The sequence below is a fragment of the Oncorhynchus mykiss genome, chromosome 2 (assembly GCF_057628025.1).
Source record: "Oncorhynchus mykiss isolate SJ-2025 chromosome 2, ASM5762802v1, whole genome shotgun sequence".
In the NCBI taxonomy this organism is placed as follows: Eukaryota; Metazoa; Chordata; class Actinopteri; order Salmoniformes; family Salmonidae; genus Oncorhynchus; species Oncorhynchus mykiss.
The window spans coordinates 41,406,559-41,428,746 of NC_143023.1; the positions used below are offsets into that span (position 1 = coordinate 41,406,559).

A 22,188-nucleotide genomic window follows, 5' to 3' on the forward strand; every position below is an offset into this window, starting at 1 on the left:
ACGCGTCAACCTCGACAATGAACTGTCTAGAGACGTCAGGTGTAACAAGGATAGGTGCGGATGTAAAACGATTCTTGAGGAGATCAAAAGCTCCCTGGGCGGAAACGGACCACTTAAAGCACGTCTTGACAGAAGTAAGGGCTGTGAGAGGGGCTGCCACCTGACCGAAATTACGGATGAAACGACGATAGAAGTTCGCGAAGCCGAGAAAGCGCTGCAACTCGACGCGTGACTTAGGGACGGGCCAATCAATGACAGCTTGGACCTTAGCGGGATCCATCTTAATGCCTTCAGCGGAAATAACAGAACCGAGAAATGTGACGGAGGAGGCATGAAAAGAGCACTTCTCAGCCTTCACAAAAAGACAATTCTCTAAAAGGCGCTGGAGGACACGTCGAACGTGCTGAACATGAATCTGGAGTGACGGTGAAAAAATCAGGATATCGTCAAGGTAAACGAAAACAAAGATGTTCAGCATGTCTCTCAGGACATCATTGACTAATGCCTGAAAGACAGCTGGAGCGTTAGCGAGGCCGAAAGGAAGAACCCGGTATTCAAAGTGCCCTAACGGAGTGTTAAACGCCGTCTTCCACTCGTCCCCCTCCCTGATGCGCACGAGATGGTAAGCGTTACGAAGGTCCAACTTAGTGAAAAACCTGGCTCCCTGCAGGATCTCGAAGGCTGAAGACATAAGAGGAAGCGGATAACGATTCTTCACTGTTATGTCATTCAGCCCTCGATAATCTATGCAGGGGCGCAGGGACCCGTCCTTCTTCTTAACAAAAAAAAACCCCGCTCCGGCGGGAGAGGAGGAGGGGACTATGGTACCGGCGGCAAGAGCTACAGACAAATAATCTTCGAGAGCCTTACGTTCGGGAGCCGACAGAGAGTATAGTCTACCCCGGGGGGGAGTGGTTCCCGGAAGGAGATCAATACTACAATCATACGACCGGTGTGGAGGAAGAGAGGTGGCCCTGGACCGACTGAACACCGTGCGCAGATCGTGATATTCCTCCGGCACCCCTGTCAAATCACCAGGCTCCTCCTGTGAAGAAGAGACAGAGGAAACAGGAGGGATAGCAGACATTAAACATTTCACATGACAAGAGACGTTCCAGGAGAGGATAGAATTACTAGACCAATTAATGGAAGGATTATGACAAACTAGCCAGGGATGGCCCAAAACAACAGGTGTAAAAGGTGAACGAAAAATTAAAAAAGAAATGGTTTCGCTATGATTACCAGAAACAGTGGGTTAAAAGGGTTAAAGGTAGCGTCTCACGCTGAATCCTGGGGAGAGGACTACCATCCAGGGCGAACAAGGCCGTGGACTCCCTTAACTGTCTGAGAGGAATGTCATGTTCCCGAGCCCAGGTCTCGTCCATAAAATAGCCCTCCGCCCCAGAGTCTATTAAGGCACTGCAGGAAGCTGACGAACCGGTCCAGCGTAGATGGACCGACAAGGTAGTGCAGGATCTTGAAGGAGAGACAGGAGTAGTAGCGCTCACCAGTAGCCCTCCGCTTACTGATGAGCTCTGGCTTTTACTGGACATGAAGTGACAAAATGACCAGTAGAACCGCAATAGAGACAGAGGCGGTTGGTGATTCTCCGTTCCCTCTCCTTAGTCGAGATGCGGATACCTCCCAGCTGCATAGGCTCAGCACCCGAGCCGGCAGAGGAAGATGGTAGTGATGCGGAGAGGGGGGCAACGGAGAACGCGAGCTCCTTTCCACGAGCTCGGTGACGAAGATCAACCCGTCGCTCAATGCGAATAGCGAGTTCAATCAAGGAATCCACGCTGGAAGGAACCTCCCGGGAGAGAATCTCATCCTTTACCTCTGCGCGGAGACCCTCCAGAAAACGAGCGAGCAAAGCCGGCTCGTTCCAGCCACTGGAGGCAGCAAGAGTGCGAAACTCAATAGAGTAGTCTGTTATGGATCGATTACCCTGACATAGGGAAGACAGGGCCCAGGAAGCCTCCTCCCCAAAAACAGATCGATCAAAAACCCGTATCATCTCCTCCTTAAAGTCCTGATACTGGTTAGTACACTCAGCCCTTGCCTCCCAGATTGCCGTGCCCCACTCACGAGCCCGTCCAGTAAGGAGAGATATGACGTAGGCGACACGAGCAGTGCTCCTGGAGTAAGTGTTGGGCTGGAGAGAAAACACAATATCACACTGGGTGAGGAACGAGCGGCATTCAGTGGGCTCCCCAGAGTAACACGGCGGGTTATTGATTCTGGGCTCCGGAGATTCGAAAGCCCTGGAAGTGGCCGGTGGATCGAGGCGGAGATGGTGAACCTGTTCTGTGAGGTTGGAGACTTGGGTGGCCAGGGTCTCAACGGCATGCCGAGCAGCAGACAATTCCTGCTTGTGTCTGCCTAGCATCGCTCCCTGGATCTCGACGGCTGAGTGGAGAGGATCCGAAGTCGCTGGGTCCATTCTTGGTCGGATTCTTCTGTTACGGTGCGTGAATGAGGACCCAAAAGCGAATTAACGTAAACAGAGCTTCTTTAATAACAAAACAAAACGTAGGCTCAGATGGACCGGCAGGTTCCGACAGGACAGGACAAGGTTGCAGCAAACATGACGATAGTCTGGTTCAGGCATGAACAACACAAACAAGAATCCGACAAGGACAGGAGCAGGAACAGAGAGAGATATAGAGACCTAATCAGAGGGAAAAAAGGAACAGGTGGGAAAAGGGGTGACGAGGTAGTTAGGAGGAGACAAGGCACAGCTGGGGAAAAGAGGGGGAGAAAAGGTAACCTAACAACGACCAGCAGAGGGAGACAGGGTGAAGGGAAAGGACAGAAACAAGACACAACATGACAGTACATGACAGTGCATCTCCAACAAACACCACGTCACCTCCAGTACGTTCAACCAAGACAGACGGTGCTCCGTGACTTACACGGCTGAATTAAAACATGGTCAGGGATAAATGTCTCATATGTAACAGTATGTAACGTTAGGCCTAGATGAAACAGATGTTTCTCTACCACTTCCCCACCTTCATATAAGCTGTGTCAGCCAATAGCCATGCTGTTTTCTTCCCGAAATGTTGGAGGGGTGATCCGTTTTAAGCTAGTGTAGGTCAGGGCTCTCCAACCCTGTTCCTGGAGAGCTAACCTCCTGTAGGTTTTCGCTCCAACCCCAGTTGTAACTAACCTGATTTAGCTTATCAACCTACTAATTATCAACCTGCGTGCTAAGATTGGAGGGAAAACCTACAGGATGGTAGCTCTCCAGGAACAGGGTTGGAGAGCCTTGGCGTAGGGTGTTTGTGTATTCAAATCCGAGCCTGGATTTCCAGAGTATTGCAGGCTTTCTGTTCTTACCTGATATTTAATTCCACCCACCTGGTGTCCCAGGTCTAAACCAGTCCCTGATTTAGATGGGAAGAATGAAAATCAGCAGTGGAACTGGCTTCGAGGTCCAGATTTGAATACAGATTTGAATACCCCTGAATACCTCCTGTCATACTTAAAACAGCAGGCAATTTCCCATCCTACATGCAGTTAACAGCACCGATGTGATGCGCTGAGTTACGCTGTACTGTAGTGCCATGCGGATAGGAGTGGAGTCCTCTCCTTTCATCTACAGTTTGTTAATTACAGCTCGGCTGCCAGTCTGCTGGAGTGGCTGTCACATCCTACAAAGCAAAACCAGACTGCTCTAAGGTGAAGAAGGAAATCGTAACCGAAGTGAAGAACCCTCCTGCGGGGGAACTCGGCATGGAGGAACATGGAGCAGCCACCACATCTATCTGTGACTCATTTCTGTTCTCAGTTGCAAAACACAATTTTAGAATAAATAAAAACATACTTTAGCAGAAATGCAGAGGCTGACATTCAGCAGGAGATTGGCATGTAGGCTATATCTCACTCTTGGTGTGTGCTGCCAGTGCTTTGACGGCGCTGCCAGCCTTAGTGGGTGATTGACGCTTTGAACACTGGCGGTGGCCGGGAGAGGTGACAGCATCACCTCTGACAGCCGGTGACATAGTGGCAGAGAGAGAGACGATGAGGGAGTCACTGTTCAGGAGCCAGAGCTGAGGATCAGAAGAAGTCATTGAACACTTCACATCCGCTCTGTTAAAGCCACACACATTTCACCAATGCAAACGGCGTTTCTACCTCACATATTTCAAGCCTTCTCGCTCACACATATGCACGCACGTTCACACCTCTTACCAATATGAAGGCTTTTCCATCTGGGGTCTGGATAGAGAAATGAAACACGCTCTGTGAGGAGGACAGCTCCACCAGTCTGGCAGCTATGGTCTGTTCCAGGAACAGTGACCTGTGGAAGAGTAGGGCATGGTTAACCATCATTATGAATTCTACCTTCCTGTGTCTAAAATAATATTCTACATCTCATTGGCATTGTAGTAACAAAAGGTCATATCCGGCATCTGCATCATGAAGAACGATACATTTCCATTGATTTGCACTTTGAGTAGCTGAGTATCCGTATGATGATGAGTATCCACAGATGTTACAGCAACATGCACCAGTCTGAGAAGCATCAGCATAGTTACCTGTCTAGAGAGGTATCAAACTGGCTGTCTCCCACACTGGGTCTCACCGTCACCTCTGTGATGTAGACTTTCAGGGTCCCTGCAACATTTACAGAAACTGTTACCATTGAGCGAACCCTCATGCAGACAGAACCTGGCCTGGGCATCTTTCCTAATGCAATGTAACTTCATTATGGTTCAAGCCCCGGGGTAGATGATAAAAGTTGGTAATTGAACTGGCAAACGAAGGGCTGCTGATCTCATGCCATTCACTGCCTTTGTGCCCGTGAACAAGGAACTTAAGCACTAAAATTGCTCTGGTCGTGCCGCTCTGAGGCAGACGCTGTACTGCTCCCAACCAGTGTGTGTGTGTGTGTGTGTGTGTGTGTGTGATATTGGATATTATGACATCAATTCAATAAATTCCCATTGAAAAAATTGACAATATACAGTATCTATTCTATAAAGACGGTTGTGTACCTGGTGCCACAGCCTCTCCCAGGCCGGCTGTGCAGCTCTTACAGGAGACAAGCGTACGCCTGCGGTTGGATTTCTACAAAAAATAACAGAAAAATACTAAATAAAGCTAAAGACAAGAACACACAGTTCTAATTTAAGTTCCTCCAAAACGGAAATCGATAACTGCAATCAAACAGCCTAAAAAGAGGAGAGAGCAATGGGCAGGCAGAATTCCTCTCCTCATCTCTCTTTCCACTTCCCATCCACTCAACCACAACCACACTAAAAGGCCCAGGCTGAGCCACAGATAGTGACTAATAGATGGAGAGGGAAATCAATCCCACTCCAGATAGTGATGGAGAGAGAGAGAGAGAGAGGCCTGGCTGTAAGCTCGGGCTAAAAAGTGGCTCACGATAAGTGTTGATGTGCTGCCTGTCTGCCCGCCTCCCCAAGTTTCCTCTCTAAAAGGGAGTGCTGCTAGCTGCTGCTGATAGTGAAGTAGAATGTGTCCATCTCCTCCTGCCAGTCTCGGGCCCAGTGGGATGGGGGGTATACAGATACAGTCTCCCACTAACAATGAGCCTGAAGCACATACACTGCTCATGTAACTACAGTACACTTTCCAAACATGAGGGAAACTTTTGAAAATGTAGCTTTACTTTTTGGTAGGTATACAGCACATTTGGGATGGGGGAGTGAGAGCGAGGTGAAACGTCAAAATGATGTATCTAACAAACATCAAAGTGATGCGCAATGCTAAAACAGCATTGATCTTCTGCCTCAGAGGTTCCTTCCTTCCTTGCCTCCTCTCACCGGTGTGTCCTGATTTTGACCATCAGCCATTTTGTTGGTGATGGGCCTGGGGCTGAGCTCCTGGGTGAGAGTCTCCTCACAGCCTCTATCCCGGGGCACAAGGAGGTGAGTGTCGCCCAGTAAACAGTCCTCCGCTCGGGGCAGCAGCTTCCGGTTGGCAAAGGGGTCCGGATGGCAACACCAGTCATCCACCAGGGAGCTCCAGTTGCCGTTGGGGAGAGGGAGCACTCGCTTGAACACCCTGAGAAAAGTCAATGACATTACATTGTTACACAATGGAGACTACTTGTACTGTGATGAAATTAATCGATAACTTCAATCAAAAACCTATTTGCATGAATCAATCAAAAGCATATTTGCATTAACAGGGAAAGCTGGGCAATATTCCAGTTCTACCCATTTTCCATGACATAATGTCACAAACATATGTATTCCCTAAGCAGGTGTGTGTGGGTGTGCATGTATCCCCCTATCCAATGTCTCCATGACATTGGGAGATGAGCTGAGACAGAACACAGCACTGTCCTCTAGCTCAAACAGCCATCCATCTCCCTCACTGAACCCATCTTCTCCACTACTGTGAGCGGCATCACTTCCTGTGTCTGAACGGAGGACGTAAATTAACCAACAAACCAACTTCCTTCTCGTGGTCGTCTCACCTCTCCTCCAGCACCCTGGTCCCACAGGACTGGCAGTGGAAGCAATAACTCTCTTGGACCAGCAGCCTCTCCATCACACTCCCCAGGGCCCCTGTCAGGAGAGAGTAGCCACAGAAAACATAAACAACTCTATCGGCGGAAAAGAGATTCACCTAGAGACGGAGCAAAAGTCGATAAACACCGGGGTGGTGGCGGACTGGCGGTGGTGAAAGAAGCTGGGAAGAAAGCTGCCAATCAATCTGTTTTTGATTGGATTTGTCAATGAGGACCGGACCTCCCGGGTGGTGCAGTGGTTAAGGGCGCTGTACTGCAGAGCCAGCAGAGACTCTGGGTTCGCTCCCAGGCTCTGTCGTAACCGGCCGCGACCAGGAGGTCCGTGGGCCGACGCACAATTGGCCTAGCGTCGTGCGGGTTAGGGAGGGCTTGGCCGGTAGGGATATCCTTGTCTCATCGCGCACCAGCGACTCCCGTGGCGGGCCGGGCGCAGTGCGTGCTAACCAAGGTCGCCAGGTGCACGGTGTTTCCTCCGACACATTGGTGCGGCTGGCTTCCGGGTTGGATGCGCGCTATGTTAAGAAGCAGTGCGGCTTGGTTGGGTTGTGTATCGGAGGACGCATGACTCTCAACCTTCGTCTCTCCCGAGCCCGTAAGGGAGTTGTAACGATGAGACAAGATAGTAGCTACTAACAATTGGATACCAAAATTGGGGAGAAATTGGGGAGAAAAGGGGGTAAAATTCACACACAAAAAAAAAAGAAAAGAAAGAAGAGGAGGACCGAGCATGCCCCCATTCTCATCGATGGGGCTGTAGGTTGAGAGCTTCAAGTTACTTGGTGTCCACATCACCAACAAACTAACATGGTCCAAGCACACCAAGACAGTCGTGAAGAGGGCACGGCAATACCTATTCCCCCTGAGGAGAATATTTGGCATGGTCCTCAGATCCTCAAAAGGTTCTACATCTGCACCATCGAGAGCATGGTTGCATCACTGTATGGCAACTGCTCGGCCTCCGACCGCAAGGCACTACAGTGGATAGTGCGTACGACCCAGTACATCACTGGGGCCAAGCTTCCTGCCATCCAGGACCTCTATACCAGGCGGTGTCAGAGGAAGGCCCTATAAATTGTCAAAAGACTACAGCCACCCTAGTCATAGACTGTTCTCTCTGCTACTGCACGGCAAGCGGTACCGGTGCGCCACGTCTAGGTCCAAGAGGCTTCCAAACAGCTTCTACCCCCAAGCCATAAGACTCCTGAGCATCTAATCAAATGGCTACCCAGACTACCCATTAGGAAAATCAAGTTACAGCTGATTCAGGTCAAATATTCACATTGTCTGTATATCTATCAGTGTGTGTAGCTTTATGCACCAGACAGGACGGGCCAATTACTGAGCCGATGACTCAGTCCTTTATAGATCAGTACTGTGTGGGCTGATCAGGCTTCAGAGAGCACACAGGAGGACTCCTCCACTGTTTCAGTTTGAGGGAAGGCTTCACAGCCACGGACTAACCGACTCAAGCCAGATGAGAATAAATTATATAAATAACAAATTATCTGCTGATACTGTTCCATCTTGCCTGAAGTGGAGATGGTAATTAGGCTATGTGAGAAACATACATTGACATGGTGGTAATTCTGTCTCTGTGTGTGTGCGTACGTGCACACATTCATTTTTGAGTGTCGTCCATACAGCTAGCCTCACCATTCCCTGTGACATCTGTGTGCTGTTCCAAATTGAGGCGCATTCTGAAGTGTATCTCGTCTCCTGTTCCAGGTGCCTCCCTGCAGGAGCCCTCCACGAGGCTGACCCCTGCTGGCAGCTCCACGATTAGCAGGACCCGAGGAGTCCGGATGTGGAAGGACAAATCTCCTCCTGTAACTCTCACCTCTGCATAGCTCTTAGCCACATCTCACCTGGGGGAGGGACAGACAGAGAGTGTCTTAATTTTTCTAAGCACAGGTAAACCTGGTAACAAAACATATACAATTGGATTAATGACTCAGCATAATGGTAGACTTCTGCACAATGGCTAAGAGCCAAATGAGACCACGTTCCTTGACAAGTGGATGATAAACAAGTGAATGGTAGACCAGTGTGTGTGTGTGTGACAGTACTGAAGTAATTTATCATAACCTTCCAACCTGTCATCCCCCTCTACCTCCTGCCTGTTGCCGTCTCAGCTCAAAGTAGAAGTCTAATGAGTTAGAGGAAAACTTGCAAAGAGAGAGGATGACCTCACTGCTCTGAAGGAAGAAGGGAAACGAGCTGTAGGTCAACTGAAGGGAGAGAGGGAGAGAGAAATAAAGAGATTTATATTGTATGTGTGTGTAAGAAAGAGAAATGAAGGAAGAAATAAAGAGTGGTGGGTAGGGGAAAGAGCATGTACAATGTTTATCTAATAGAGAAAAAGTCCCCCCCCCCCCCCCTCGAAGCGATACCCCTGATGCACTCATGCATGGATGATATGTTGCCCTCTGCTCAATCTCTTGGTTCGATGCAATTATTTTCACTAGCCATGCAATGTGTCTCTGTCCATGCTTGACACAACTGCTGTCCCCCAGGAAGAAAAACATATTTCCCAGCAAAGACAGCTTTAAAGACTTGGGTCAGCTGCATTGGATTTTCTCACTTCCAACCGAGTGGAGGAAGCAACAACAAACAACTGGAAGTAACCATCATCAGATTTGCTCTAAATTATTCTGTCTACAATTAGATATTTAGGCTACTACTGCCTCACCAGACAATACACAAGCGATTGGTAAAACAAGGGTCTCTAACCAGTAAAACCTGCTCTTTTTTTTACAAGATATTATCCAACTATAGAACAATTAGGCTATGCAGCGAAGCACCGACTAGGCTATAGGCCTAACCTACAGAATCCCACACCAATAAACTGTAACACATTTAGGGGACTTTTCTGTTTCCATCTACCGTGTCTCAATGGGCCATGGCTCCGGCAGGCCTGCTCTCACTTGGGGCAAAAGCCAGGCCACTGCTACTTTTCAGATTGTGTTTACATAACAATGGCTAACTGTGAACTTTAACACCTTCTCACAAAGCAACTGTTTTGATAACCTATGCAGAGGTTGTTGATTCTGCTCTTCACAAGTCCTCACTGTCAGCCCTGTGGAACAGTGGAAACACAATTTCCCAAGTATCACAGAAGGGTGTATACACTTGTATAACACTGGTGTTACAGTCGAAAAGCAGCATTAAGTGAGAAGAGTATACGTTTATTCTCAGAGATGAAAAGATTAATTAGGGGCCGATTCAAATTTGAGATAAGCAGACTTAACATGGACTTAGGTCCATAAAACATGGATTTAAGTCAAAATATTTTGTTTTAAGTCCATCTTAAGTCAACATATCTCAAGTCTGAATAGGGCCCTAACACTGTTTTTGTTAACAGTCCAAATGCAGCATTAGGGCCCTATTAAAACTAAACATTTTGACTTAAGAGCATGTTTTATGGACTCAAGTCCATGTTAAGTCTGACTAGCTGTCACAGCTGGAATGGCCCATTTCATTTTATAATATCAACGAAACAAAAAAATAGCCCAATGTGAAACTGTTCATTTCCTACTTCAAAACCACAACTGGTGTCAAAATATAGCATTACATCCATGAGAACATGTTGGCCCAATATATGTGATGTAAGGGCAGGGCCATCACCTGTTTCCTAACATTCGGGGGTCATATCTGAAGAGCAGGGGCTGAGAGGGTTGTAAGGTCAGAGGAGAAAAAGAGGCCCTTTTCTAATATAACTTCCTGCAATTCTACGTGATTTTATATGACTGGAGATATGAATCATATTTTTTATACCACACAAATGATCAAAATGGCAAGTTACTCTGATGTTGAAATAGGCCTACCGAGATCAATAAAACGAACTGCCCATGTCTTAAACGCAACCAATAGCATAGGCCTGTGAAAAGAGAGGATACACATATTTTAGGCCTACAATATGAGGAAATTAAAGTACACCAACTTTCTGGTGGCACTCACTTATCCAAACAGATTTTTCCCGCAATTGTATTTTGAAATATATATATAAAAAATATGCTGTTCATTGATAGCTACAACAGTCGGCGGTTTGATATTTGGCGCCTGGGCTGCAGCCTTGGCGCTCATGTGACAAAACACAATCAACAGCATAAAAAAAGAAGAGAGATATTGATCATCTATGGCTATATTATGCTCTCTGGTGTAGTATTTTCAACGATTTCATTTATTTCTGTAGAGACGGGAGTAGTTACATAATTGGCACATTCATTTCAATTTAACTGCAGCACTTCGAGCGCCCCTTCCTGCAGCGCGCTGTATTTTCCAAGGCCAAATAATGAACACTTCTTCTTATTAATTCAATTGATCGTGGTCAATAATCCTATGAGGTTATTGTGAAGGTAGGCCTACTGTAACAATGATATATCAGCAAGTAGCCTAGCCTATTACAAGATAATAAATTCAGAAAGTCAATGAAGCCAATAGTGGTTTCAGCTACACTGTTATAGAAGGCATCCTTTTAACCTATAAGAAAAGATGTCAAATGACTTGAATAGCCTATGGGAAAAGTGTACACGTGTATTTGCATCAGTAGGCTATGTGACTGAAATGCATCAGAAAAGTATTGGAAAGTTGGGCTATAGGCCTAATGTGTGTGTAGAGAAGTTCTGGATTGCTTTCAATTGCTAGACTAAAGATAATGTGCACTCACCTCATTTTAGCTAATATTTCCAAGCATAAATGTAACCAAATATCCAAACGGAGATTCACTGAAAACAAAAATCGGACATTGATTGATTTATCAAGATGAGTTCCCATGAGTGTCTCAAAACAGCGCAACGACTCTGTTCTCAATCAAAACGGTGCTGGTATTATCAGTTGACCACACATGGCAATTGCGTTACATTTATTATAACCAGCGGTGTAGTGATATTTTGTTTAGCTTGCCTACAGGACCACAATTTTGCATTATTATTACGTCATCATTTCTGAATGAAAGAATGTACCGACATTGTATAAGATCATTTTATAATATACATACAATGCATAATCCAAATTGCACGATTGCCTACACATACTGTAAGTAGCTCAAGGAAAATGTTATATTTTTTAAATCCTAAAACTCCACATTATGCCTACTTTATTATAAATTAGGCCGTCATCACTGTCAATCGTGAATGATAATTATTCACGTTTTACATGTGAAACGTACATGCTGCATGCATGCCAACCATTTGATCCAATCAGTTTCATGGCAATATGCATTTCAATCTTGAATGATGTAAAGGTGGGTCACCGGCCTAACTACTGTCTAATCGAATTTTCTAGCAGATGGAGTTAAACACAGCCACAGCATGAGAACAAAAATGCAACAACTTCAGCACAATCATCCTAAATTGACATAAACAATTACGTGGTGTTTTTGGTATAACAGTAGCCTGACATTATCTATGCTATTATGGTTGGTGTGTTATGTAGAATACTAATGAATCATTAAGTGATCTTGCGAGAAATATCACTATTCTGAGAAGTGTCACCAGCCACACTACACCCCTGATTATAACCGTTGGATGAAAAAGATTCGGGGTTGACCCAAAATCAATCGGGACTAAAGCCAGGTCCTGGTTATGTTCCTGTGATGTAGGGCCCGGAGTTGATGTTATAAATATCCCATAAGTGTGTGGTCCTTGCTTGAGATGTTGAATCCCTTTCTTTGCGTTTGTTCTGCGATAATTTGTGCACGGCACGAACGCACCTCTGTCCTGTCCTGCGAACGTTAGCACAACTAGCTGACATTAGCTAAGACTAGCTAACGTTACCTAGCTAGTGCTTGCTAACTATTTCGCAAATAATTACCGGAGAAAAAGAAGACCACTTTGCAACCGCTTCATAAGTTTGATAAACACCCCACTGGGGTCCCCAGCTCCTTTGGTATTTTCTCCCATGGTGTGTCTGTGTTTTTCTTTTTTCTTCTATGTACTTCTGGTACTCGCAATGGCTAACATTTAATAACAAAGACACGTGCAGTTTACTTTTTGCTTTAACAGAGATAACGAAATGGCTGTGTACATCTGATTGTCAGTATGGTGAATTAAAGTAAATGTAGCAATACAAATCATCAGCCTATCAATTTAAAACGGTGAAGACTTCTAAGGCATATATTTGACGAGCTATCAACAAGAGCCGGAACTTCTATATCGCTAGGATGGATTGCAGTCGGACAAATGAAGTAGACGTGCAACAATCTGCAATGCAGTCTGGGACAGCTGTAAACGGGATTGTTTGGGCTTTGTGAACCTGAAAGTAGGGCAGGTGTGGTTTTGATGGTAGTTTGTTATTCAATAATAAAGGTAAAGACATCGCTATCTCAGAATATGTAGGATACACGTTATTATCTGACCCGTGAGCGTTGTGTGCTTACTTGACAAGTGCCACGGTTTAACTGATTCGACGACGGTGGCCCGGCAACAGCAACACGGGCATTGCTATCACATACCGTTAGCTAGCAAGGATACATTTCCCACTGTGCCAATAGCGCAGACTGATTTTTTTTTATTCCATTCGTCAAGCTGGATAAATAATTTAGTGATAGAGGTTTTCAAATATCCTACTAACGGTAAGCATTTATCGTTGATTGTCACGGCCGAGAAATAACTGTCGTTGCTAGCTTTGGGACACAACATCGGGAGTTAGTCTGTCTGAGAATGTGTCCCAAAGCTAGTCATTGCAGGCTGTAACGTTACAGCGAACTAAGTTACATGGTACTATTGTAACCATCTGGGTGTTGGTTCCATGCCTTGACTGAGTTAGTTAGCTAACTTATTACGATAGGTGATGTCATTCAAGTTTGGTTGCGAGTTATTTTTAGCTGCCTTGAAAAGTGTATAACGTCGTCTGTCTTCGAAATAACACTTGTTGTCTTGTCTCCATCTTTTTAAATAGGTGACTTGCTAGCTAGTTTGAGCTTGCGTTATATAATTTGCATATCATTATATAGTTCTTGTCAATATCTAGTTGGTGTCATAATGAAATTAGGCTCTCTTGCCAACTAACTACAGATCCATATTGCAGCAAGTACAAAGACTAGGGCTGTCATTTAGTTCCCTGTGTCGCCCACCCCACCAATAACACATTTTATTGTGAGGCAATGGGCAGGGCTGTCATGTGATGCTCGTACCACGTAGGTCTGTCCTTTCCCTGATTACCAGGCGGCAGGAATGTAGGTTTCTGTCTAGGTTGACATTGTATTCGATACTGGTACTCCCTATACATAGCCATGTTTTTTTATTTTTTTTACTCATGATTTTTATTTGCTATTCACTGTGCAACTATTTCCATGTTTTTTTTTTTTAAATCTGTAACTCTGCACGGTTGGAAATGGACCCATAAGTAAGCATTTACTGTTAGTCTACACCTTGTTGTCTACAAAGCATGTGACAATTAAAATGTTATTTGATTTGATTGTAGTTGGAACCCAACTCTCTCACACACATCTTTCTCTCTCTGTTCACTTGACTTCTGTATCGTCTGTTGAAGCCCGCCCATCTATCTACCTCTTCCATGTCTTAGTGAAACAGGCATCTGTTTCACTAAGACGTCTGGAAGAAGACACTCATGATTACGCACTCTTCACATACCAACACTAACCCTGTCAATTTCTTGTACCCTGTCAGACTTTGTTCCTAATAAACATTTGTCATTTGTATATGACTGGTCAATAAACAGCTCCATCTGTGCACCATCATCAATCCATGTACTTCTCCTCTGTAATGCTCTCATTCTGACAGATTGACTGGCACTGGCCTGCACATTAAGGACACATATGTAGTGTGAGACTAATGAAGCTTCCATACGCAATGTTCTGATTAATCACTCACTATGACTCAGAGTTATGATATCCCCCCCCTTGACTCATTCACTCCAGGTGTAATGTGTGTATGTGAGCTTGGTGTTGACAAGTAGCAGAATAACCACCCAGGAGGATGAATGCAGAGGAAGTGGAGCTGCTCAGTGACTCCAAGTACAGGAATTATGTGGCGGCGGTTGACAAGGCCCTCAAGAACTTTGAGTACTCTAGCGAATGGGCGGACCTCATCTCTGCACTGGGCAAACTCAACAAGGTAACGACCACAAACATTTACGTGTTTGGATATTTCACATATGTACATTTTAGTTTGGAATGGATACACAATGACCACATCAGCAATTAAAACCAGATCTGCATAGTCTCTAATGCGCTAAATGCATTTTTTTTTTTTTTTACTCGACACTATTGCGGAAAGCTGTAGATTGGCCACTGGTACTCCACGTCTGATGTTTGAATCTGTTTCTCAGGTTTTGCAAAGCAATGCCAAGTACCAGGTGGTGCCCAAGAAGCTGACGATAGGCAAGCGTCTGGCTCAATGCCTCCACCCAGCTCTGCCCAGCGGGGTGCATCGCAAGGCCCTGGAGACCTACGAGATCATCTTCAAGATCATAGGGCCCAAGAGGCTGGCCAAAGACCTCTTCCTCTACAGGTACCGACTAGGCTACTGGATGTCAACACTTGTTCAGGACAGTAGGAGAAGTACAGTAGCTTTATTGTAACTGGAGAACATGTCATAAACTGAATTTGAACTAGTAAAGTAAGTAAATAAGCCTTGTCCAGGCCAGAATGATCCTTGGGCAGGAGCCGGTTTCTCCTGTTTCTGTAGCGTGAGGGAGCATGATGTAGAAGTACACCCCGGGACAGAACGCTAGTCTATCGCAGGGCCTTACCCTCAATCCATCTCCTTTGAACTAGTAAGAGAATGAAAATAAGGCATATTTTTCTACAGTTGACCTATCTGCCATATAATTTCCCCTTTACTTTATTACCACACCACCGAACACCTGCCCCCTGCTTTCTGTTTCAGCTCTGGGCTGTTCCCTCTACTCTCAAATGCTGCTATGTCTGTGAAGCCGGTGCTGCTGGGCCTGTATGAGACATACTACCTGCCCCTGGGAAAGACCCTCAAACCTGGCCTGCAGGGGCTGCTGACTGGGGTCCTACCGGGCCTGGAGGAGGGCTCTGAATACTATGATAGGTAAGAGATGGAGGGCTGGAGAAAGAGAAATTATGTCATTAAATGAAGTGAATTGCTAATTATGAAGGGACAAAAATATTCAGTCAGAATCAACCTTAGTAACAATTCAATCATCTGGGATTCAGTATGTTTGATTTGCAACCGAAATTCAGTTATTTCAATTCAATGCAATCCTCTCCAGGACCAACATGTTGCTGGAGAAGGTGGCTGCGGCAGTGGAGCAGTCGGCCTTCTACAGCGCCCTGTGGGGCAGCATCCTGACCAGCCCCGCCGTGCGCCTGCCCGGGGTCACCTTTGTCCTGCTGCACCTCAACCGCAAACTCTCCATGGAGGACCAGCTCTATGTCATGGGCAGCGACATTGAACTCATGGTACACAAAAAGAAGAAACATTTTCAGAGACACTTGTCTTTTTCCTTTATCCCAACCCCCCCCCAAGATGCACACACCAAGTAGAGCTTGTAGTGCCTGTGTTTGGGGAACATTTAGAAATCATTAGTAGTGTATTCATGATGCAGACTGAGATATTAAATCCTGTGAACTTGTATTGAGTAGGTCCAGGAGTTTTTCCTAATAAAATAAAAACTTAAACTTTGGGCCCTACTTCTTTCCTGAAGAACAAGAACAAGCAACAAATGCAATAGGAGTCAACCTAGTCTGGTTTTTCTGAAATTCAACATATTCACAAAAGTATTTGCAGTACATTAGATAGATGTAAATGGGGCTTGATTTAACCCTGTGTGGTGTCGAACCCTGCAGGTGGAGGCAGTCAGCACGTCAGTGCAGGACTCCAGTGTTCTGGTCCAGAGGAGCACCCTGGACCTGATCCTCTTCTGCTTCCCATTTCACATGAGTCAGGTAAGGACAGATCTGCACTACTCTGTCAGCACTGCTCAGCACACAAGACAGCAGTCACAGCACTTTGGGGAACTGGCCATTCTTGATGATGAGGCTATCCGACATCCAGTTAGAGAGAGAGCATGCAGTGACTCACAGTGGATGCTTGTTTGGCTGTTCACCTCTCCATTCAATCATCGAAGCACAATGTGCCTCAGAGACCAAACAGCCCAAATTACGGCATCCTTCTAATTAAGAACTCGTCTGACCTCAGCTATTATTTCCTTACTTTTGTTGTGTGTGTGTTGCTGTTCCAGGCCACCCGTCCAGACATGATTCGGATCCTCTCTGCAGCACTGCATGTGGTTTTGAGGAGGGACATGTCACTCAACCGCAGACTGTACGCCTGGCTGCTGGGTAAAAGACACACTCACGCACATACAATGGTTTTCCTTAGCCGGTAATAGCCGGGTTCTGGGTGTCATTTTTTGGGGAAAATCCGATAAATAAAATTGGCACCAGCAAATTGTCTGGGAGAAGAAGAAAATAAACCCATTGTGAAATAATGCTTTTTAGCCTATTCACTGATGGAAATACCAGTATTTGTAAATACATTTGATGGGTCATGCTTATCAGTCGATGTTCAGTATATTTGTTATGTATCCTATTTATCACATGCGTACAGCATACAGAGCGTTTTAGCAGAGAATCCGTCGGACAGCGCGCTAGCTGCTGCTACAGCAAAGGCTTAGGCAACCGAAAACAGGCTTCATCAGCGCGTCACACCAATTTGCAATTAGTTGTGTCAAGTTGGCTGGATGTTCTTTGGCTGGTGGACCATTCTTGATACACACGGGAAACTGTTGTGCGTGAAACACAGCAGCGTTGCAGTTCTTGACACAAACCGGTGCGCCTGGCACCTACCACCATACCCCATTTTTGTCTTGCCCATTCACCCTCTGAATGGCACACATACACAATCCATGTCTCAATTGTCTCAAGGCGTTAAAATCCTTCTTTAACCTGTCTCCTCCCCTACATTGATTTGAAGTGGATTTAACAAGTGACATCAATAAGGGATCTTAGCCTTCATCTGGATTCACCTGGTTAGTGTATCATGGCTTTCCATGGAAAAGAGCAGGTGTTCTCAACTTTCTTTCATTGTCCAGTAGCCAAAGACACAATCCTAGTCATATTAACAACCCATGTTAGTGGCTGCATATTAGATCTCCCCTCTGTCACATGAAACCACTAGAATGTGGGGTGTGCTTTTGACAACTGTGTTTTCCCACTAATTGCATTATGGAACGAACATTCACCCCTAACCTACTGCCTTGTGCTGCTTTGCTGCGCTTATAATGTGAATAAATAATAGTTTATCAACATTTTTAAGCTAAACGTTCTGATCTGTTGCATCAGAATCATTGCTTTAAAAAAATAGATATGTTTTTACGTAGCCTAGACCTACAGGTTGTATGAATTTAGGATCTATCGTGCCACAACTGTCCCAGAGTCTGTTTGGAATAGGCTATTTCTTTCTTGCACAGAACGACAAGATGACCAATAGAATAGGTCAACTTTTCTATGGGGGGATAGTAGGTTGACATAGGCTAGTGATTTTGCTGTTCATTACTCCCTCGTCTTGTTGACGGAGGAAAAGTAAATATGGACAGTTATTCTAACATCTTCAAAGTGCACATCAGAATTTGGTAAGAACTTTCTTGCCTCCTCGTCTTGCATGTTCTTTTAATATGAATTACCATAATCTAAATGTGATTTCTGTTATGGGTTCGGTATATTTCCGGTAATTAAAGTGCTGCTGGTCAAATGTCCAGCGCCACATTTTCATAATGGAAACCCTGGTATACAGGCACAAACAAGCACATGCACACATACATACTAGAGGTCGACAGATTAATCGGAATGGCCGATTAATTAGGGCCGATTTCAAGTTTTCATAACAATCGGAAATTGGTATTTTTGGACACAGATTTTTACACCTTTATTTCATCTTTATTTAACTAGGCAAGTCAGTTAATAACACATTCTTATTTTGAATGACGGCCTAGGAATGATGGGTTAACTGCCTCGTTCAGGGACAGGCAGAACAACAGATTTTCACGTTGTCAGCTCGGGGGAACCAATTTTACAACCTTACAGTTAACTCGTCCAACGCAATAACGACCTGCCTCTTGTTGCACTCCACAAGGAGTGCCTGTCACGCGAATGCAGTAAGCCAAGGTAAATTGCTTGCTAGCATTAAACTTATCTTATAAAAATCAATCAATCATAATCACTAGTTAACTACACATGGTTGATATTACTAGATATTATCTAGCGTATCATGCGTTGCGTATAATCTGACTGAGCATACAAGTATCTAAGTATCCTACAGAGTGGTGGTAGGCAGAAGCAGGCGCGTAAACATTCATTCAAACAGCACTTTCGTGTGTTTTGCCAGCAGCTCTTCGTTGTGCGTCAAGTATTGCGCTGTTAATGACTTCAAGCATATCAACTCCCGAGATGAGGCTGGTGTAACCGAAGTGAAATGGCTAGCTAGTTAGTGCGCGCTAATAGCGTTTCAAACCTCACTCGCTCTGAGCCTTCTAGTAGTTGTTCCCCTTGCTTTGCATGGGTAACGCTGCTTCGAGGGTGGCTGTTGTCGTTGTGTTCCTGGTTCGAGCCCAGGGAGGAGCGAGGAGAGGGACGGAAGCTATACTGTTACACTGGCAATACTAAAGTGCCTATAAGAACATCCAATAGTCAAAGGTTAATGAAATACAAATGGTAAAGAGAGAAATAGTCCTATAATAACTACAACCTAAAACTTCTTACCTGGGAATATTGAAGACTCATGTTAAAAGGAACCACCAGCTTTCATATGTTCTCATGTTCTGAGCAAGGAACTTAAACTTTAGCTTTCTTACATGGCACATATTGCACTTTTACTTTCTTCTCCAATACTTTGTTTTTGCATTATTTAAACCAAATTTAACAGGTTTCATTATTTATTTGAGGCTAAATAGATTTTATTGATGTATTATATTAAGTTAAAATAAGTGTTTATTCAGTGTTGTTGTAATTGTCATTATTAAAAATAAAATTAATCGGCCGATTAATCGGTATCGACTTTTTTGGTCCTCCAATAATCGGTATCGGCGTTGAAAAATCATAATCGGTCGACCTCTAATACATACCACTGCATGCGTTCTGTACAACTTAGTATAGTTGCGCTGTTGGACTTTGCCTGTTGGAATGATCATCTGGTCATTAATGTCTTGTGCAGTAACATGTCTTGTAACAAGTCATATGCCAGTGCTTATTTCCCTACTTTGTTTTGTCTTATTTGCATCTTACTCGCTGTGGATTTTAAAAAAATGCTGGTAAGTGTCTGCTTGGTTAAGCAGGGCTAATTTTTTTTACACGCAGAAAAGCTTGTTTGTTTGCAAAATTACTGGTAACTCAATCTCACCCCACCCTCTTCTCCCTTGTCTTTCTTCATATTGTGTGTGTGTGTGTGTGTGTGTGTACTCTGCTCCTAGGCTTTGACAACAATGGTGTGAGGACAGGCCCTCGCAGCTCGCGACAGAGCAACCCTGAGGACCATGCTACCCAGTATTTCAATACCTACTCCAAGGACATGCTAGTCCAGGTACGCCTTGTATGCACACAAACCCCCCCTCCCCACACTCACACACGGCCTTTATAAAAATGCATACAAAAACAAGACAAGCTGTTCCATGTGCATTTGCTCAGCCTTTAAATACAGATTGCTAACACACAATTACAAGACAAACTGTTTTCTAAGCTATTTGCTTAAATTATTATTTTAAAAGACCTCAAAGTTTTGAGTGGTTCGTCTGAAAGGGAGCAAGGTAAATGCCATTTTTCAGCAGGTGAAATTCAGACCCCTACTGCTCCCCTCTGTGCCCCCTTTTAATCTCTAAACTACCCCCCACCCCACCTACACACACACACACCCTTAGGGGTTTGCCTGTAATGCCTGTAGCCCCCTACTTCCACACCCCTCCTAATCCCAGGGGCCTTCCCTTTGAAGCTCTCTGAAATACTGCTCTGTGCCTGGGCCATGATCACACACTCACACACTATTCCCCCTTGTAATGCACTGTCACGCTCCAACAGCATTGGCCCTTATGATGGCGGGGCCTACATGTGATGTGTCCTGTTACTCCAGGGGTTGGGACAGACAGACCAGGGCTTTAATTTGTTCATCTGCCATCTGTTCATGGACACTTGTTGGGTCTCCTCCTGCCGGGAAACGGGGCTACTGCAGGGACTGTGTTCCCCGGACCCATCCGCTTCTGTGTTAGACGAGGCGTGAAACACACACACACACACACACTGAAGGACAAAAATAAGACTTGCCTTGGAAAATGTCCCCAGGCCCTAACCCAAAAATGTAATCCCAACCAGAAACTAGATAGCTAACCAGCTGAGTCCGTGTTCTGCCGCCTGTCTCTGGAGTTGCTTTGATCGTTCTGTATTTTTTGAATGCGGTTTGATCCAGAGGTTTTGACCGTGTGTGTGCAGGCAATGGTGGGGATCCTGCAAGGGAAGGCCCGAGGCGGGGAGGAGGAGAGCATCCTGATGCATGACCTCAAGCCTTTCCGCATTCTCATCAGTCTGCTGGACAAACCTGAACTCGGTACGGTATATTACTACATCCATCAGATCAATGCAACACATATCATTCATGTCACTTTTACACACCGAATAGAACACACACAGCATTTTGGTCATAGTGGCCCACTACTGGGCCGCTTTCAGAAGGGAACACCATAGCAAAACGTTTCACAGCTGACAATTAAAATGAGCGCTTCTTATTGGACAAATCCAGGCAGTCCGTCCATTTCGTGCCTAATGACCCTATTTCCCTTCGACTGTTCAAGATACATTTGTAAATGATCAGTGACTGATTTGTAACCCTGTGTGTTCCAGGACCAGCCATCCTGGAGGACGTTTTGATCGAGGTCTTCAGGACATTACACACACAGTGCCGAGCAGAGTTGGACCTGCAGAACCACAACCAATTCAGCAAGGACCATGCTCATCTCAGCAGGTTGGCCAGCATGTGTGTGTGTGTGTGTAACACTAAACACAAGAAAAAAGCCAAAGCTTTAATAATAACCATTGTAAGCTAAGGATCGTATTGATTGTTTCCCTCAGCAAACTGCGAGAAAACAAGAAAACTGCAGAGCTTATCAAGACGGCCAATCTCCTGTTCAACTCTTTTGAGCCGTACTACATGTGGGACTATATCGCTCACTGGTTCGAGGACTGCTGCAGGTCTGTGTGTATGCGCTGCTCCATGTGTTAATGCTGACATGGTAAGATAGCGAGATAGAGCCTGAGTCGTGTTCAGGCCACACCATAGCAAAATGTTTCGCAACAGAAAATAAAGTTTGGCATTTCTTATTGGACAAATTTCACTCTGTTTTTTTTGCGGAATGAACACCCTCCTGTTTTGTGTTTGTAAATGGGTCACTCTGTCCATCTTGCAGCAAGGCAAAGAATGGACCAGGGAATGCTGGGAGCACAGAGTCCTCAGGGCTCTCATTGGTGGAGTTCTGTCAGCTGGTGGACTTCCTACTGGACATTGTGTCCTTGGTGAGACACACACACACACCCTTCTCTCCCTGCCTTCCTTTCTCACTCATACTATAGTCTCTCTATACAGAACAACAGCCATTGAAATTTCAGTACTCATACAATAGAATATTTACTAATTATAAGTCGCAGTTTCTGAATGTGAGTGCTCATGGCAATCCCTTATGGTGTGTGCTGTCTTTCTATCTGTGTGTGT

The 22,188-nt window shown here is 45.1% G+C and overlaps 2 protein-coding genes across 8 annotated transcripts in view; one reads left to right on the top strand and one right to left on the bottom strand.

Moving 5' to 3' along the window:
* Positions 1 to 2,835: 2,835 nt before the first annotated feature.
* Positions 2,836 to 12,665, bottom strand: LOC110501561 (E3 ubiquitin-protein ligase E3D-like). Its single transcript, XM_036948656.2, has 8 exons — positions 12,320 to 12,665; positions 8,162 to 8,373; positions 6,455 to 6,545; positions 5,796 to 6,036; positions 5,004 to 5,076; positions 4,545 to 4,623; positions 4,198 to 4,306; positions 2,836 to 4,055 (listed from the first exon to the last, which is right to left on the bottom strand). Exons 2-8 carry the CDS (start codon positions 8,202 to 8,204, stop codon positions 3,879 to 3,881), a joined length of 813 nt encoding a protein of 270 aa, XP_036804551.2. The 5' UTR covers positions 8,205 to 8,373; positions 12,320 to 12,665; the 3' UTR covers positions 2,836 to 3,878.
* A 10-nt stretch (positions 12,666 to 12,675) lies between these two features.
* LOC110489908 (protein DOP1A) overlaps positions 12,676 to 22,188 on the top strand; it is a 41,243-nt gene continuing 31,730 nt past the window's right edge. For 2 of the 7 annotated variants that reach the window (XM_090199802.1, XM_090199814.1), the window contains exons 1-12: positions 12,678 to 13,079; positions 14,388 to 14,583; positions 14,798 to 14,979; positions 15,358 to 15,528; positions 15,710 to 15,899; positions 16,287 to 16,385; positions 16,682 to 16,781; positions 19,934 to 20,016; positions 20,916 to 21,030; positions 21,324 to 21,444; positions 21,552 to 21,671; positions 21,887 to 21,992. In XM_090199802.1, coding sequence (XP_090055928.1) covers positions 14,446 to 14,583; positions 14,798 to 14,979; positions 15,358 to 15,528; positions 15,710 to 15,899; positions 16,287 to 16,385; positions 16,682 to 16,781; positions 19,934 to 20,016; positions 20,916 to 21,030; positions 21,324 to 21,444; positions 21,552 to 21,671; positions 21,887 to 21,992 — 1,425 coding nt within the window. In that variant the 5' untranslated portion in view covers positions 12,678 to 13,079; positions 14,388 to 14,445. Of the gene's footprint in view, positions 13,080 to 14,387; positions 14,584 to 14,797; positions 14,980 to 15,357; positions 15,529 to 15,709; positions 15,900 to 16,286; positions 16,386 to 16,681; positions 16,782 to 19,906; positions 20,017 to 20,915; positions 21,031 to 21,323; positions 21,445 to 21,551; positions 21,672 to 21,886; positions 21,993 to 22,188 lie in introns of all 7 variants that reach the window. The other 5 variants (XM_090199796.1, XM_090199810.1, XM_090199805.1 and 2 more) reach the window with 4 other exon arrangements.